This window comes from Dermacentor albipictus, unplaced genomic scaffold, assembly GCF_038994185.2.
Source record: "Dermacentor albipictus isolate Rhodes 1998 colony unplaced genomic scaffold, USDA_Dalb.pri_finalv2 scaffold_68, whole genome shotgun sequence".
Lineage (NCBI taxonomy): Eukaryota > Metazoa > Arthropoda > Arachnida > Ixodida > Ixodidae > Dermacentor > Dermacentor albipictus.
The window spans coordinates 314,096-332,042 of record NW_027225622.1 but is presented as its reverse complement, the minus strand read 5'-3'; the positions used below and the strand labels follow the sequence as shown (position 1 = coordinate 332,042).

At 44.6% G+C, this 17,947-nt stretch overlaps 1 protein-coding gene across 1 annotated transcript; it reads left to right on the top strand.

The window, feature by feature from the left end:
- Positions 1 to 1,039: 1,039 nt before the first annotated feature.
- Positions 1,040 to 17,401, top strand: LOC139053089 (protein maelstrom homolog). The gene is made up of 9 exons (XM_070530235.1): positions 1,040 to 1,171; positions 1,533 to 1,643; positions 1,932 to 2,025; positions 2,179 to 2,322; positions 2,413 to 2,454; positions 4,951 to 5,139; positions 8,152 to 8,290; positions 17,134 to 17,257; positions 17,325 to 17,401. The coding sequence occupies exons 2-9, from the start codon at positions 1,569 to 1,571 to the stop codon at positions 17,331 to 17,333; spliced, it is 816 nt and encodes a 271-aa protein (XP_070386336.1). The 5' UTR covers positions 1,040 to 1,171; positions 1,533 to 1,568; the 3' UTR covers positions 17,334 to 17,401.
- The last annotated feature ends 546 nt before the right edge of the window (positions 17,402 to 17,947 follow it).

Here is a 17,947-nt window from a genome sequence, read left to right as displayed (position 1 = left end):
TAAAGACATGTTTGCTGGGACTTGTAACGTTTCAAATTCCTACAGCCTTTACATGAGCAGGTGGTAATCATAGTTTTTGCAAAATATTTGCGCTTCAAGCACGAGTCTGTAATGCTAGACCACTCTCCACTTTTGTTGAAGCCATGACTCTAAAAGAAATGATAGTACTGCTACTTTAACATATGTTGGCCTTCCGTCATGTCGTGGTGCAACCAGCCTGGGGTGCACCCTGAAGGAAGGTTGTGAATTTATGCACGGTCACATGTACCGTTGTGCTACAGGGTCCGAAATGTCATAGTGTCAAAAAGTCCCATATACACTTTTTCCACATTATAAACATAGGTTTTCTTTCCATCTTTTCCGGATACATGACATATCGACCTGACCTGTATGAATAAAGTTACTCGGTCTCTTTGTGAATCAAGCCTCGTACCGAGGCGCCCGATGCTACAATAAACAAGCCGTATACCGCACCTCCTCCATATTCATTGCGCTTCTGCTTTATTCTTGGGCAATAAAATATCAAAATCCGTGCATACGACACCCACTTCACGGGGGATGCCTGCACGACGACACAAGGCGACGACCGAGTACGTTCTGATGTGAACCATATTGAGCATGTTCAAATAAGTTGCAGTAGCTTTCAGCCCAAAACGAACGAGGTAAGCTTAGCGATACAGGTATAAGTGTTTTTTTAGAACATCCAAACATGCAAATGGCAGAGAATGGGCTGAACCCATGGGCTGAACCATTTGGCTGGACAGCTCCTGAGCTCCAATAGGCGATGGATGTTTCTGGATGAATAAGAGCCTATACAGGGAGATGCACGGAGGAAGAAAGGAACGCCTCCTTTCTACATGCACAAACAAAATGAAGAACATACTAATTTCCTCTTAGTGGCGAGGAGACAACTGCGGCCACCCCGGCCGGCACAAGGGCCAGGGCAGCTTCTAGTTTCTGGCATCATCATCATCACCACGCAATTTGGCGAGTTTTCAAGCGTACTGCACGTGGTGTGCTGTGGCTCGCGGTTCGCGCGCAGGTTACACCACGCGATGGCTCCGAAAAAGAAAGGACCGTTCTTCTTCCTCATGCGAGAGCTTCAGAACGAGCGCAAGGAACGCAACCTGCCGTGCTCTCTGGACGCCGTCCGAGAGGAGAGAAGTGGAAGGTATGCCGGCGCCCGAGGTGCCTTCGTGTATTCGCTAATTTACAGTTTCGTTCGGTGATTTCGACCTTATTCGTTATTCGAAGGTCTGGAGAGCAGTTTTAACCAGCACAACGGCGCTGTCAGCGACGCTGCGGTAACGCCTTGTCATTTGCGCGTGCACTCGCCGCGTTCTTGTGTGTCTCGGCCGGTGTCTGCCGGTTTCGATACGTGAACGCAGCAGTCACGCGTTGCCGCACTTTCTGCTACCCGTGCGGATGAAGTTGAATGCTGTGAAGCGTCGTACTGCATTGCCATTCATTGTTGTCGTTCTGTTTTACGAGCTCAAAAGAAAAAAAAAAGAAAAACTGGCGTTACTTTTCAGACGCTCACAGAAGAGCAAAAAGCAGTGTACGAAGCCATGGCGAACGACTTCAAGGAGCGCGGAAAGGGAGGATTACACAATAAGTTCACTTCAGATGGTCGCAGCATCGCCGTGAGTAAACATGGATACGGTAGCCACATGGACTTGTTGGTCTGGCATGTAGTACTTTTCAACAGCGCAGACGTAACGACAGGGATGTAGAATGACACATCAGACGAACACATAGCGCTGTGTTTGTTTAATGTGCCATTCTATGACCCATTCTATGACCTATTCTATGTCCCTGTCGTTATGCCTGCACCATAACCAAGTAGAAGATACTGACAAAAAACTAGGCCCGCTCGTTCTGGCGCCTTTGGCATTTTGAGTTCACAAAGCAAGTGCACGTACCGTTTTCAGAGTGTATTGAAGGAGGAAGATGAGAGAATACAGCTCCGTCGGGACATGATAAATAGTATTCAACGTTACGTAGACGATATTGGCACAGTCGACGGTACGTATACTTTTGCCATTAATCATAGTCACTGTTAATGCAGTGTCAAGTAACAGCATGCTCGTCGCTGTTGTGTTGTCGTTTCACCTGATTGTGATTTATCAACTCACCCCCCCCCCCCCATGACATTCCTCTTTTTTTTTTCACATCTAGAGATTAAAAGATGGCCATTTTATATAGTGTCCTTCAATATACTCTGCGAGGCGAATGGCATCTACTACCCACTGGAGATAGGACTGATAGAGTACTCAGTCGAACAAGGCTTCATAAGGGCCTACCACAAATTCATCGACCCTGGTATGAGCTTGCTTCTTTTAATATTTTTTTTTAATTGGAAGCTTTGTGCATTGTAGCTTCTGATATTAATTTCCAGTAACTTGTTCTCAGGTCCAATACCGCTTGGGTTTGCAAGTGCCGCAAAAGACCACAGTAAGTTGCGCTATTGTTTACGTTAGCTTTCAGCAGTGACTTGTTCCCTAGCAATGTGTATATTGGTAATACTAGGACTCAAGCTTGCGATTTACTTAGTCTGGTTTGTGCAGTCACCATATGTATGAAAAAAGGAACATGCAATCACATGGCCAATAGCCTGGTTGGCTACATGTGTGGTGCTGCAGCAAGATGGGAAAACAAAATAAGAAGGGCACCATTCCTTTTTCTGCTTGCGTACCCTTCATGAGCATTTCTTTGAGATATTGCACTCTTTCTTGTGCCATGCCTGCGAACGTGAACAGTTCTATGTGAATTTGTTGTGGATTTGCTGCATCTGACGTAGCTTCGGAAGTGTTGGAAGTTAAACCGCGAGTCTGATGGGCAGCGTGATTGCCCTAACAGATTCTTCCATTATTCTCCGCTCACAAGCAATATCAACACAGAAAGAGGGAAGGACTTTCAAACTGACTCCAACCAAATAACTGAATTTTATTAGCCCGACGTTTCAGAGCCCATTTGGCTCCTTCCTCGGGGGGTAGTTTTTCGGGAGGTGGCGGTGTGCAGCTTTTAAACGTTCTTTTGTAAAGAAAGGAAGGGGAGCACGGAAGGTGGGGAGAAACAAAAGGGGGGGGGGGATTGAGGGCTGCCGTGGCACTGGGCGGGGGGGGGGGGATGAGGGGATGAAATGACCGGTGCTGGGGAAGCTTGGCAATTTCTTTCTCTATGGCTTGGCCCTCGAAAGTGCCGCTGATGGATGGTGAGGAAATGGGGGAGGTTACAGGGCCACGCCAATGTTTTTGTGTTGGTGAACAGAGTGGGAGTCTACCTGGCTGGGCATCCTTTTCTTCTTTTCGTCATGTCGCCAAGGCCATGTACATACACCGAGGGTAGGTTGCCCTTCAAGCGGTTTATGTTACCCCCCTAAGCCACCCCCCGAAGAACTACCCCCCAGAGGAAGGAGCCGAATGGGCTCCGAAATGTCGGGCTAACAAAATTCAGTTATTTGGTTGGAGTCAGTCTGAAAGCCCTAATCTATTTCCCTACCTGACAGGCAATTCTGTCAACGTTTAGGCAAGTGTGCAAGTGTGCAAGAGGCAAGTGTGCTAGAAGCGGTGCAGACTAACAGGAATGACACCGCTCTCTCCTTTTGTTTTTTGCATGTCGCCACAGCACTGTGTGACATGCAGCTGGCTGGGCTAGTTCCTACGCGCTTACACACTCATTCATAGGGCTAACAATATTACTTCATAAAGTTGCCCCGCAGGCACCTTGACTCTCGTCAAACTCGTAATCTAATGCTTATCTCACCAGAAAAAAATAAAAAAGGCAGTATATCGTGGAAATAACTTATTTCACAATTAAGGCATTCTTGTTATACTTAAATGTACACTAAAGCGAAAAATAATTGAACTTTTACACTTAAAAAAAAGGCCACTGTTATAACAAAAAACTGAAGGCCACTGGTGACATACCCTTGTAGTTCCCCCCACCTGCCAGTTGCAATGTCACTGATTTTTACGGTGCCTGTTTGGACTTCTTTAATTGGTAAATAGGGGCTACGTTGTGTTCTAAAGAAAGCCAAAGGCAACTTGACAAGTTTCAAGAACATTTACCCTGCCACAATGGACCAAATATGAAATAACACTTTGAAATTTGTGATGTCACAGTGACATACTGGTGCTAGGTTTTTAGTGGAGAATAAAAGGTGTAGGTTTGGCTTTCTTATTCTGTTCTAGTAACCAATTAGGTAAAAGCTTAAGAGTATAAGAAAACATGCATACATGTGCTTACATACAAACACCAAAGAAAAAACTGCTTTTCACCTGTGAAAGGGTTGGTGTGAAAAGCAGGGTACTGTCTTGGGTTCCTGTGTGTGTGTGTATGAAAGTGTGTTTTCTTGCATTCTTATGCCAAGATGTGTTACCAACAAGCCCAGCTACAAGTTATCCTAGTAACCACTGTTCTACTGTGAAATTAAATTAAAACAGGCTTTTTGAAGAATACTTCAGTCTGAAATGATCTATTACTTTGAGTATGACTCTTTATGCAGTCATAGTGAAGCAACGCTACAAAAACACGGACGAGGGAGGAATACAAGGATGAAGGCTGACTGCCAACAAAAGCTTTGTGTGTGCGCAAATATGCAGTGAGCGCTCATCCTTTTGTTGTTCTCTCGTCCCGTGCTTTTTTTAGCGCTGTTTCACTAGGAAGGTATCGTACCAACTAGCTTGCTCCCAGACCTTATTAATTTTTGTACAGGTTCGTCATGGTAGAAGTGGCACAAAAGAGAGAAAGACTACACGACGTGGCAGGTGCCCTCATGACAGGTCTCATGTGTCGTCTTATTTTGTGCCATTTCTGCCAAGAGGGATCTAGCACTTCTGTTTAGGGACCATTGAATTGACAAAGACTATAGGCTGCTGGTGAAGTTGTTTGCTAGATTTCTGCTAATTATTGCCTGACGATACATTTTTTTTTCTCTTTTGTGATTAGGCGAAAGCACACATGGCATCCCCATCACAGGTTTTGAAGAAGGCACAACCGACTACAGGAGCGTTGTCCGTGACCTGATGGCATATCTCCGACTCCCCATTGAGGATGCGATCCTTCCACCTCTCTTCTGCATGCAAGACCACATCCCACAGTCCGTTGGCTGCATGCGGTGGCTCGAAGAACATGCAAGTGAGTTGTTAGTTTGTAGTTCGCCTGCTCATTATCATAAAAACCCATGCATAGCTTGGACCCGCTTATATTCCAAGGCGTAAATTTGGAATAGCAAAAACGGGGAAAAAAAAATTTTGCTTCTGTTTATAGTCAGAGTAAAACAGTCACTGAAAGCACTTATTTTCATCACATTTCGCTCTTCAGTCGTTGTCGTCTGTTGCTTTTCATTCCGAGAGTCCCTTGTCGCAGATATCCTCCCATAAAAGCATGTCTTTAGTGTCATAAAGTGTGTTTAATATCGAATATTTCTAGAATGCGAGACGAATGAGCTCCTCGAGAATGCAGGCCCGAGCATCAGCAACTGGCCACGTGCGGTCACGCGGACTTTATCTCGAAAGTGATCTGCTTTGGGGGCGCATTCTAGGTGGGCCGACGGCTCTTAGCTTTGCGTGTGCTGTGTTCTCGCTGCTCGGTTTGCGTTGACGCGACAGACAGCAGGAAGGTGGCTTCGCTCACTGCTGCTGCCACACTTCCTCACACCGGCATTTTGACAGCGGGTGTCCACGGTCATCGAGTATGATGTGCTCATGCCTGTTTGTGCGTGCTGACACGATGTTTGTTAATTTAGTAAGTGAGCCAATGTTTACTTAGTTTTATGGCCGACAAAACTACTATCCTTTCTTCGTATGGATGTCTACTAATTTGTTATTGCAATTGATGCTTCACCTTTCAGGCGAAACTGCAGCTTTTTCTCTTGTCAACTAGAATATCAGCTACCTCCGATTGCCCTCTAATCCACATTGCTGTCTCCCTGCCTCCTAACATTGCCCTTAATATTTTTCGTTCCATCGCCCCTTGCAAGGTCCTTAGCTACTTGTGAAGCTCCTTAGGTAATCTCCAAGATCCTGCAGCATGTGCTAATACTCGTAAAATGCAATGATTGTACACTTTGCTTTTCAAGGATAGCGGTAAGCTGACGGTCATGGACCTGGTAATGCCTACTGTATGTGCACCAATTAACTTTTATTGTTATTTAAATTTTATGCTCAAATCAGTATCCCCTGTGACTAATTAGCCTCGATTAATGTTCCCTTGCACTGTTCTCGAATTCTCATTGTCTTTCCAGGCTGTTGGACATTACCTATGTTTCCTGCATATTAATCTTCAGTCCTACTTATATGCTTTGTCGGCCAAAATCCTCAGTAATTTGTTGCCAGTCACCTCCATCACTGATGAACAGGACAGTGTCATCTCCAAACCAAAGGTCGTTGAGATATTTGCCTTTGATCCTCCCTCCTCTTGTTCTTCTCAGGCTAATGGCTTGAATACTTCTTTTAAGCACACAGTGAATAACATTAGAGCGATTGCACCTCCTTGTCAGACACCTTTCTTGATCAATATTTTGCCACTTTTCCTGTGAAGAATAAGGTAGCTGTGGAATCTTGATAGGCATTTACCACATTGCTTGCCTCTATTTCTTATACTTCCCGACTCCACACTTTCTCCATGACTGCTGAACCAACACACTTCAGTAATCTGTGTAAGCCATAGGCAGAAGAACTTCATTGACCTGCGATTGTACGATGTGTTTTTCAGCCGCCAGATCCCGTGTGAGCATGAAAAGGCACGAGGCACGCATTACTGAGAGCAGTAGCTGCCAGTCACGGCAGCATTTCTGCAGTGCTCATCCTCCCATGTCACATGAAAATGCCCGCATGCACACAGTTGCTTCAAGTCGCGTGCACGGCCATCACCGTCAGCCCTATATTGCGATAAGCATGTTTACCTACTGTTTCACAGCATGTGGCATAGAGCCGTTTGAAGCGCACTGCACACATTTAACAACCGATTAAATGCACTTCTGTTCCCAGCTGCAGAAGGTGTCAAGTGAGCGTCATGTTTTACTCAGGTGGCATCATATTCTGGCTCGATTTCGTTTTGGTTTCTCCCATGGCTCTCTTGAAACACAATGCAATACGAAGACAACAAAGTGCGTCTCAGGCTGCCACAACTGGCAGGATGCTTTGCGTTACGTTTATGTAACTACAGTTCGGTGTGCCAAATTTTTTAGTGACTTTGGCTTGTACGTTTACCTAGTTAGTATGTCTTTTTTTTTTCTCTTCATTTTGCAAAAATTACGAGCGAGATTATACTGTGTATAGTTGGTTGTACTCTTTCAATCTCTCAATTACCCGACTGATGACGTGGTGTGGTCCATTGTTAAATACTCCTTTTAGAAGCCAGTCTGTTTATTGGGTTGAATGTAGTGTTGCCGTGGTTGTATTGGAAATCATTTTTGTTAATACTTTGTGCAATACCGAAAGCAAGCTACTGGGTTTATAATTCAATTCATTAACATCTCCCCTTTTATGTATAAGTATGGTGCTGGCATTCTTCCAACCCTCTGGTACACTTGAAGTTCTGGGGCATTGCAATAAAGGGTTTCAAGCTTCCTAAGTATGGTATCACCTGCACCTTTGATCCTACCATCTTTGTTACTACCAAATATGTGGGCACTGTCATAAACATATGGCAGGATGCTTACTTTCAGTAAAGTACTCTAATGTGATGGGCAGAGGCATGCAAGTGGCAGCCGTATTCCATCTCGCCAGGAGGCACCTTAGTGAATCACAGGTGGTCAAAGTTAATGTCAAAGCCTTGTCTACGGTATCTCACACTGCTGATGTGCTGCTCTGGAATGTGAGCCCAATCAGTTAGTCAATCTATCAGTCAGTCAGTCAATTTTCTTGCCTTGTCCATGCTATGTCACAAAGTCATCATCTAAAACTATCATCCCACAAGTCCCCTTTTTTTTGTTTGATGTTGCACGGGCTGATACGACAATGGCAAGCCTTTTTGCTCTGCGATCGATAATAACTCCTTGCACAGATTTTAATCATGCTACAATGACTTAATTCCGTGCTTTTGTATTTTGCTGAATGGGTGTTGTTGAAACACTGACACTTGTGAGTAGATTCATACTAGTTTCAATTGTGCTGTAAATGGCACTGTTTATTTGTCCTTACAAAGGGATCACCCTGGACTTTCCGATTTGGGACATCCTGCCACTTCTGCACAAGCTGCGAAATGTGGTTGGAGAGGAGATCTCACATGCCGAAGCCGAGAACATCCTCAACTCAGCCTTGTTCGACTATGAGCTGAAGTCTCTGTAAGTATCCTCCCTCCTCACATTGTATTGCACATTGCCATTGATCCTCTTCAAAATTAACTCTGTAAAGTGGGACCTTTCTTGTTTCGGTCATATTCGCGGCGACCAAGATGGTGATCTGCTGCGTTTGCCACCAGCACGTCTGTTCCACGTGTGGCTGCAGCTTAAAGCACAACGCTGTCTCATCAGCATTAAAAGTATTCCTTGGCGAGTAGCTTTCATAGTACTGCTTGCAGAGTGCTACTTTTCCATGTCGTGCATGTGTCAATGTCCACGTCCTTCGCCTTGCTGTATAATGTGTGGAAGGCAGTCTGTGTCATTCCCTAAAATAGTGGAACCAGCCCTCGGAGGCGATGGTGTATTGGGTGTCCGAGTGCTGGGCAAAAGCGGCTGCCTTTGTCAGGATTAAGGGGCACCTCAGAGCGATGTTTTGACTACTAATTTCTTTCACCCGTATACTTTGTTTACTTGCATTATGATCGCACTCGCGTAATGATCGCACCCCTGAATTTTGTACATTGCAGCACATTGCAATCGCAACTATTCAAGCACGTAACTTGCGAGAGTTCAATCACACCCCTAATCAAAGAAGGTGAAACTTAGTGATGGCGTCATCGTCGTTAGAAAATGTAAAAAAATTACCGTATTTACTTGCATGAGGATCACACTCGCGTAGCGATTGCACCCTTGAATTGTGGCATCAAAATTAGCATTTTTTTCTTTCCCACGTAATGATTGCATCCTGAACTTGCCACAGCGATGTGTCCTGTGCCAAGACTAGCTAAGGATGATCGCGCTTACCATCTGTCGAATGCTACACGAATGACTCAAGAATACCAAGTGGTCTGCACATACCAAACAGATTCTTAAGCAGATGTCCCATTTCATTCCTTTTATCATTTCCCGCACTTCCATGAGAAAAAAAAAAGCTGTAACCAAGCTTGCCTTGGCTTTATTAGTCTTAGGCTTTATAATGGTTGTGGTCAACAACAACAAAAAGGCTCCTTTATATTGCTCTCATCTGCACTCGTGGGTACACAACAAATCGCGAGCGGCAACAATTGTAACCACATTTACACTGATACGTTAGAAGTGCACCCTATTCATACGCCGATGCTTGTAACACAGCCCAAGATATTTGCCCACCCTTAGCAGAAATTTGCCGTATCAGAATAGTAGCGAAGACAAATGCCGCCGTTTCGGCAGCATGCTCGCTATGTGTTTCTATGGCACTGGCAGCTAAGCGTGCCCATCTCTGTTTTTGTCCCCTCAAAGTGGACATGGCTTCATTATTACCGCAAACATGCTGATATTAACAATATTATTCATTACTGATATGGAACAAACTATATCAATGCACATAATGTACTCACGAAAAGAACAAAAAATTTGTTCGCCTTGCTCTGCCGGCCGCCTTTTTTTTTTTTTTTGGTGTCCCACACTGTTACAGCGGCAGTGTTGTCCTCCTATTGTCATCCCGCAGCAAATGCGGGATGAAAAAGGAAAAGGGATTCTTTTCACGGAAAATTTAACCCACGTAATGACCCACCCCTGAATTTGCGTTGAATTTTTTCACAGAAAAGTGGGATAATTATGCAAGTAAATATGGTAATCACGGCGCTCTGAAGTTGTGGGCAGTACTTGGCTGTGCGTAGCCTTCTTTTGGCTTCTAGGAATCTCTTCAGCTTCGTAGACATCTTCGATGGCCTTCATGATGTGGATGTACGTAGAAAGGGTGCTCCGCGGCATGACATACTTTGCGATCTTGAAGTTGCTGGCCATCTTTTCGTTGACTTCTTTCAGAATTTCAGCTTTCTGCTTGACGGTCTTAGGGCAGTGCCTGCCTCGCGAAGACATCCTGCAGCTTTGATGCAAGCTAAGGAGAATTGGCATGCGGAAACTTTACCTACCAACACCAGCAGCACAGAGTTTCAGTGCACAAAAGAACCAGTTCGTGCAGGTCGCAGCTGCTCTATTGCCGATGTTGATGCCCATTGTGCTTTCTTCTTTAGATTGGGTTGCCATGCGGTGAGTGCAGCTAGCCAAACGCCCCAATGAGAATAATGCTTCTACAATAATAAAGCTTCTAGTGAAGGTTTAAAACGACAACTCTTGGTGGCACGAGATTTCGAATTATCAGTGGAGGTGCCAATTCTTTAACGAAATAACGAGTTCTATTACCCATAAACTCCTATGAACTGTGTACCGGACTGTAGCGACTAGTTCATATTATCAAAATTTCAAATTAACGAGTGCTGAATTAACAAGCTTCCACTGTACTAACACACCTGCCAACCCTCCCGATTTGCTCGCGAGACTCCAGATTTTTACTGAACTTTCCGATTGTACGATCACTGTCTTATATCGCCCGAAAAGTGGTCTCTGTTCGCGCAATAGCGAATTTTGTGAAACTGACACTGCTGAATCTACTGCCACATCGTAATCATCAGCATCACCAACAACAGTCGCACCAGCATCATCGGTATCATCGACTAAGCAGCTGACTATGGTGCCTTGTAAGCCGACCAAAGCCAGAGCCAATGTAGCTGTTGCATTTCGTGCCTGGATTCCTCCATGGTGCATTGTTACTGCTGTTTGTGTGTATGATTAGTGTTGGCTAGGCCGTGTGTGTGGTGCACCATGCAAAGTTAGAAACCTCGTGTGCTTGATGCCATGGAGCTATCAATGCCCAAGAAAAGGTGTGTGCAGAAGCTTTTGTGATTTTACACTTCTGAATTTCCGTGCTTTATGACATCAAAAAAAGAACATTTTGCATTTTGTACAATGCGTCGATGCGACGTCAGCGTGCCTCACGGTGGCAAAGGTGACTTCAAACTGCATGTTTCTACGGCGAAGAATCAAAGCTGTGTTCGCATCGCTGAGCAGCAAGACAACATACTGAACTTTCTCCGGAACAACTGTGACAACAGTGTCATACGTGTGGAGTGTTTTTTACGAGATTCCTCGCCCAACACAACCTACCCCTTATTATCACCGTACACGTTGGGCCTCTTCTACGGCAAATGTTTCCAAAATGTGACAAGGCGAAGCATTATGGATGTGGACGCAAATCCAAAACGCAACTCTGAAGGATGGGAAGGTGGCCAACGTGAAATTTATTTCACAGGCATCGCTCTCGAGTCTTCGTTTCTTTATTCAGTTTCCCTCAGCTGCTGCCCTGAGAGTCCAATGAATCTGCTGAAGACGCTTTAGCTGCTTTCAAAGCTGAGTTTGCCACTCTACAGGCATTCAGTCTTCCAGAGGGCGTTCTGAATGAAAAAAGGTGAGATGTGCAGTGGTCTATGGTTGGAAAAATGAAAAACACTGATGGAAAACATGTTTCACCGAGTTGCTAATGTGATGCTGGATTTAATTGTGATACCGCATAGCTGCACAGTGTGTGAGACTATTTGTAGCATGCGCGAAAAACTAGGACTGAATTCCGCTCATTGATGTGCAACAAATTTTGGAAGTAAGCAAAGTCTGCTACTGAAAGGTCCCTGTGAAAGGACTCAACGAACATTGCCTGAAAGTTTGAACGAAACACCTCCCCCCCCCCCCCCCCGGTCCCACCAGAAGTTGAAACATTCAATGCACTCTGCCCCCCGTTGGCGCGAATAAAAAGTCTCCCTATTTTTGATCTCGCCAGGTTGGCAGGCATGCTGTAGCCATGTCAGTACAGGGGCGGATCTAGGAAGGAGGGGGGAGGGGGAAGGGACAATTTACGAGTTGATTTCTGCTCACGTGCTACAAACCGCCTTCACGAGGGTCAATGAAAAATGCTCAGTGTGGACGCTGTGGGCCCAGAAATTGTGCACTTATGCATCTTGCATGCTTCAACTACCACATGGGTCTGGCACAGACTACTGGAGTGCGCATGTGGCGTGTGAGGGCTTCGTTTAATCTGAAATGCACTGTGAAATTCCTTGTCCAAATTATGGAAGTGAATGGGGAGAAATGGGATGGGGCTAGATTCGTTCTAGGCGCTCACAGAGCCCTAAGGTGCTGTTTGTGGAACCAGGTTTGATAACCCAAGGTCTGGATAGTTGTGTCGTCACTGGTGATGATGACACAGATGATGAAAAGTACCTGTGGTGTGTGCATCGAATAAAGTCTAGGATGCAGCATCAACATTCCACCGCACCACATGGTGTTAAATCTTCGTCTCTGTCCCCGCAAGGACACCTTGAGACTCAAGGTGATGGTGCTTGACGCCACCACGGACCCTTAGCCCCCATAACGAGGCTGTAATCTGCACCGTGGCGACAGGTTGTAAGGTGAAGGGTAGAATCCATGAACGGTGGCGGTCGGGGCTACGGTCAAGCCCAGGCCGACGGGCTCCCCGTCTGTTTACCAGGTGGGGGGCTCTGGGACCTTCTTGTGTCTATAAGGGTGAAACACAGGTGACACAAAAGGAACCATTAATCAATACATGCCGCATGGATTCTCAATTTCCCCCTCTAAAAAAAAAACCGATCAAAACCGGAAACTGTATCCAGGGTGTCTACCAACCGGGAAAACCGGGAAAACCGGGAATTCTCAGGGATTTTTAGTAGTCTGGAAAAAGTCAGGGAAAACTCGGGGAATTTGGGCCTCCATCAGGGAAAATTAGCGGCAATTTTACTGAAAGGGTCGAAAGTCGCAGTAATGCTGGCTCGAGTAACAGACAGGAATCGTAATGAATCGTCTTTGACGCCCTGCCGTCGGCTGGAGGAGTTGCTAGTTTACAGTCAAGGACTGACTTTCCGGATTCCCAATAATTTGGATGGCTTCGCGGCACCGCCACGTACCCCACAGAGTCAACGTATCAGAACGTGTGAAATTTCCGACGCAAGAACTCATCGCCGTCCGATTTTCCGGACGTTTTGCCGTGACGGCAGGTCCGAAACGGCAATAATCAAGGAACCACGGCTGCCGTTTTGATTGCTTCGCCACCTCGAACCGGCACTCTCGCACGCAGATCCGCTGGCAGCCGTTGCCACCACTGCGGCAACGCTAGGCCTAGCTGCTTCGACGTTCGCTATGAAACTTCTTGTCGTTGGGTGCCGAGTTTTTTATTGAAAGAATTAGCGGCTGCCAGCAATGGCATGGACTCCGCCTTTGTGATCCTCGCGATTGACATAGAAAATGCCGGTTCCTGGAAGTCAGCTTCCCCTCTGAAAGAAATGTTACTTGGTGAAGCATACACAAAAGTATTGCAGTGAAGCATAACAAGCGTGGGAAGGGGCTATTGCCACGGAAAACAGTATGTATTCCTTAATTATACACGCGTGCACCCGGTATTTCCTGTCACATTACGAGCACCGATATGTCTAATATGTGTAGCGACAGGCCTTCAGAGCGTTTTCGAACGTGCCTGTGGCGGTTTGAGTCCCTAAGGGCAGTAAATGACACGCATTTATTTTTTTGCAACTGGCCGAATTTTCGGACGTTTCCGCGGCCCCTAGGGAGTTCGAAAAATCGGTCGTGGACTGTGCAACTGACCAAGATGCTTCAAATGGTCCTTGGGGCGAACGAGTGGCGGAAGGAGGACAAGAACAGAAAGGACCAACGCATTGAGGAATGACCGGGAAAGGAAGCGTGCTGCCGCCATTTTGAAGAAGGTTGAGCTAAAAAAATAAAGTTTGGGCTGATGCCGAGATGCAGGTGTCCCTCATCCAAACCAAAATAAACTCTTTAAAGCAGTGAAACACAACACTCGGGCGTCGTGCGCGGGCTGAGAGTATTTCAGAACAGTTGAGGTTGACTTACGAGTGTTGAAAGAGAATCTCAATTGTGACAGAATTCGGGCCTCATACCACTGAGATTGCAATCAGTTGATAGGAATAGCTCATATTCGAAAATATTTGCTTCTATATGCATCTCCTTTTTATTCATATTTGAGAATGTCCGACTCCATTGCAATTTTTTTCGAAGACACTTTATTTGCTGTGCATTTTACTAACCACTGCCTTCTATTCTCTTCTTGAATAACATAAACACTACTTTTTAGTATTCAAATTGGATTAAGTCGCTTCTTTAATTTTTTTTCATGTGCCTACTAGGGAGTGACAGCCTCAGGCGACATGTTTTCAGCCCGTCTTGACATAAAACATAGTTCTGCATCACTCAGGGAAATTTGCAATGGCACTCAGGGAAAACCTGGAAAACTCAGGGAATTTGGAAATGTCAACTTGGTAGACACCCTGATGTCGTCTGTCATACTCGCAGCAATAAAAGCTTTGCATTGGGCCCACTTACGTTGGGCCCAATGCAAGCGTGCCCCGAATTGTGCAGACTTACGGGCCCAATTTAAGCTGCTCAGAAACAAAGTTACTGCCATGATCCGTTCCGCAAAGCGAATACATTTTCGAGACAAATTTAAAGCCGCTAGTTACAGCAGTAAGAAAACATGGTCGTTAATTAACAGCTTTAGAGGCACTAATACGCGAGCTGATATAATGAATTATTTTCCTTCCAATTTATCCAGCGGCAGACAGAATATTTCTGATGAGTTTAATAATCACTTCTCTCGTGTAATGAGAAACGCAAACCTGCAGGTAGATTCTTGTACTTTGCGTGACAGCATTAGTGAATAGGCATATCTGCCTTCAATTTCTCAGGAAGAGCTAAGATCGATTATATTCAATTTAAAATGTAATAAATCTCCTGGAATTGACGGCATTTCCATTAATGAGTTGCGCAGAACATATGCATACATCCAAGAAGTTTTGCTAACACTACTTAATCGCATAATTTCAAGTGGTGAAATTCCTGTAAAACTGAAAACAGCGAAGGTTATACCTCTTTATAAAAGCGATGCACGTAATAAAATTGAAAACTACCGCCCCATTTCAATTCTGCCTTCTATCGCTCAAATACTTTAAAAACACTTATTGTTAACAATGACAAGCTTTCTGGACGCCCACAGCATTTTGTCGCCTAGTCAGTATGGTTTCCGACCCGGCAAAAGCACTCAAACCCTTCTGGAAGATTTATCCGATCAGTTAAATATAGCTTTCGATAATAACAAAGTTGCTTGTGCGCTCCTTCTTGATTGTAGCAAGGCTTTTGACAGTGTTCATCATGGTCTGCTGTTAAATAAGCTTTTCTTGTTAGGATTTCGGGGTGCTTTCTGGTCGTTGTTAGCAAATTTCCTTCGGGGTAGGCGTCAGGTCGTCTCAGTTGGGGAAGTTCATAGTGCATTCTCCATTATCAATGCTGGAGTTCCGTAGGGATCTATACTCAGCCCATTATTATTTAATATTTTTGTAAATGACCTCTCTAGCATGATACCCGTTTCTCTTTATTAACACGCCGATGATACGATGATCGTAACTACCGCCCACAGCTACTATGATGCGATTGCTTCTCTACAGTCTGCTGCCACAAAAGCTATGGATTGGTTTCAAAACAACCTAATTACTATAAATGTATCTAAGATGCAATTAATCTGCTTCCATAATCCTTTAAGGAGGGTAGCTCTTGACTATCCTCTTGTTTTGCATTCTTCAGATTGTTCAGCTTGTTCTTGTAGACCTTTAAAGTACTCTCACCTGTTGTAAAATATCTTGGTTTATATCTTGATAGCGACCTTTCTTGGAACAGTCACCTTGCTTACGTTTGTAAAAGGTAAGTCTTTTTTTGGCGCTTGGCGCCGTGTCCTGTCTACTGTACAATATAAGATACTACATGCCCTTATCAGTAAGGAAAACTATAACACATGCTTTAGGCTACAGTCTACTCCGGTATGGAATAACAATTTACGGGAACTGTGCTGTCCGCTAGCACAACAAAATAAATGCGATACTGCACTCCCTCTTAAAAAACATATCTTATGATCTGAACCTGAATGCTGACACAGACCGTTTGAAAGTACTTTTGATGCCGAATTTCAATGAACTTTTAATGCAAACGGTTGTTTTGAAACACTTCTGGTGCAGTCAATTTCTAGTTCCATACACAGCTTCCCGATGCTTAAGGCCCAGGGACCCCTTTTGGAGGCCACGTTGTTCCACAAGGTACGGCACTAGAGCTCGGGCCCATTATGTGCCCACCTACTTCAATAAATTACCGCACAGCACATTTTGTGCAAAAACAAAATATAAGTTAAAGAGACTGCTAAGGCGTGTCTGTTCGTAAAGGCGTACTTGTTCCATTTATTTACCGTTACTGCTTGTGTTTTGTGCATGTGGTTGTGCCATTCCTTTGCACCATGACGGTCAGTCTGGTATATAGTTATGCATCATCTCACGGTAATTTTTGTTCAGACGCATTGCTGTACTTCTGTGTTTCATTATGCCCAATGAAATTTCTTTTCACAGACACTGTATAAATTCTAATAACCTTTTTTGGTGTTCTATACTTGAGTTCGCTGCTTATAACAGGTATGTCAATGTACCGTGTATGGTTTTGCTGCCTGCCAGGCACTGCCACTCAAGCCTTCAAAGGCTTTGGCAGGCCTGTATGAATGTACTGATTTGATTATTGGCAATAAAAGTATTATTATTATTATTATTGTATATATAAGAACAAAGGTTTCAGTTGGTCCATCACTGATTATGCCTGTTATGAATGCAGGAACAGATATACATATACAAGTTGTTCATTACATGGATACTGTCATGGCTGCACATACTTCCATTGCAGCGTGGAATAGCCTAGCATGAGTGCCCAGATTTGGATAGATGATTGTCTGTAGCTGCAGAGATCTGTGTGTATCTACTGGTAGGGGCTGAAATTACGTGCCAAGCTTAGTAGAGGATGCAGCGCCAACCTGTAAATTTAATATAGTTACCGCAATGGTTTTTTGCATAGCTGTTTTTAATTGCATTTGTCACCTGCCTATCTGTTATTCATTCCAGATACCTCGTCGGCATATCAGAAGAGGAGAGCACATGCCAGCAAGTTAAAAGGAGCAAAGGTGCCCGTTCGAAAGCTCTGGCAGCGTGCGCAAAGATTGCGTCATTCAAGAAGAAATGGAGCTCTGTGAGTCTGTTATTATTGCTTGGTTGACGTCAGGTACTGACTTGCATTTCCTGCTTTTCATTTTCAGCTCTTCTGATGGCCGAAGACAGGCTCATGTTCTTCTGGCTGATGTTAATGTTCTTTGAATACACAATTGAAAATTGACCTTCTTGTGTTTGTGCTTTTTCCAAAGGCTATCCTGAGTATTCATGTAACCTTTTTGGAGTATCAATTATTACTGCATGAAAGACATTCGGTGGTGTTAGAAAAGGAGAAAGCTCACCCACAAAAGTTCAACTCCTAATTCCCATACAAGAACCAAAAGGTCGTTTTGTTCATTATTCTGGCTCACATCTTTATTTCCTAATGGACTCTACTGTACGAGTTCCACTTTAAGTAGACTACGTAACAGCTGGCTACAACAATGGGAAATGCTGCACAAGACAGAAGCAAAGGAGTGACACACGAGCACCTGTAGCAATCGCTGGTGTTGAGATTCCTTTTCTTCCGTCTACTTATGTTGCATTATTTTATGACAGTATTTACATTATTCATGAAACCTGCGTAACAGCACAGCAACCGTACAAACTCGTTACGGTGTCCATACAGCCACCGTTTCTCACAGGCGAGATCCCTTGTGTGCCAGTTGCAGTTCCGACCCTGAACTTGCATGTTACAGTTACATAACTGTTCACCCGTGCTACGGCATTG

Excerpts from the sequence above, each read along its gene's own strand:
- LOC139053089 (XM_070530235.1), top strand. The coding sequence starts at position 1,569 with ATGGCGAACGACTTCAAGGAGCGCGGAAAGGGAGGATTACACAATAAG. Across the intron at positions 1,644-1,931 it reads CAGATGGTCGCAGCATCGCC|AGTGTATTGAAGGAGGAAGA; the intron begins GTGAGTAAACAT and ends TACCGTTTTCAG. Across the intron at positions 2,026-2,178 it reads CGATATTGGCACAGTCGACG|AGATTAAAAGATGGCCATTT; the intron begins GTACGTATACTT and ends TTTCACATCTAG.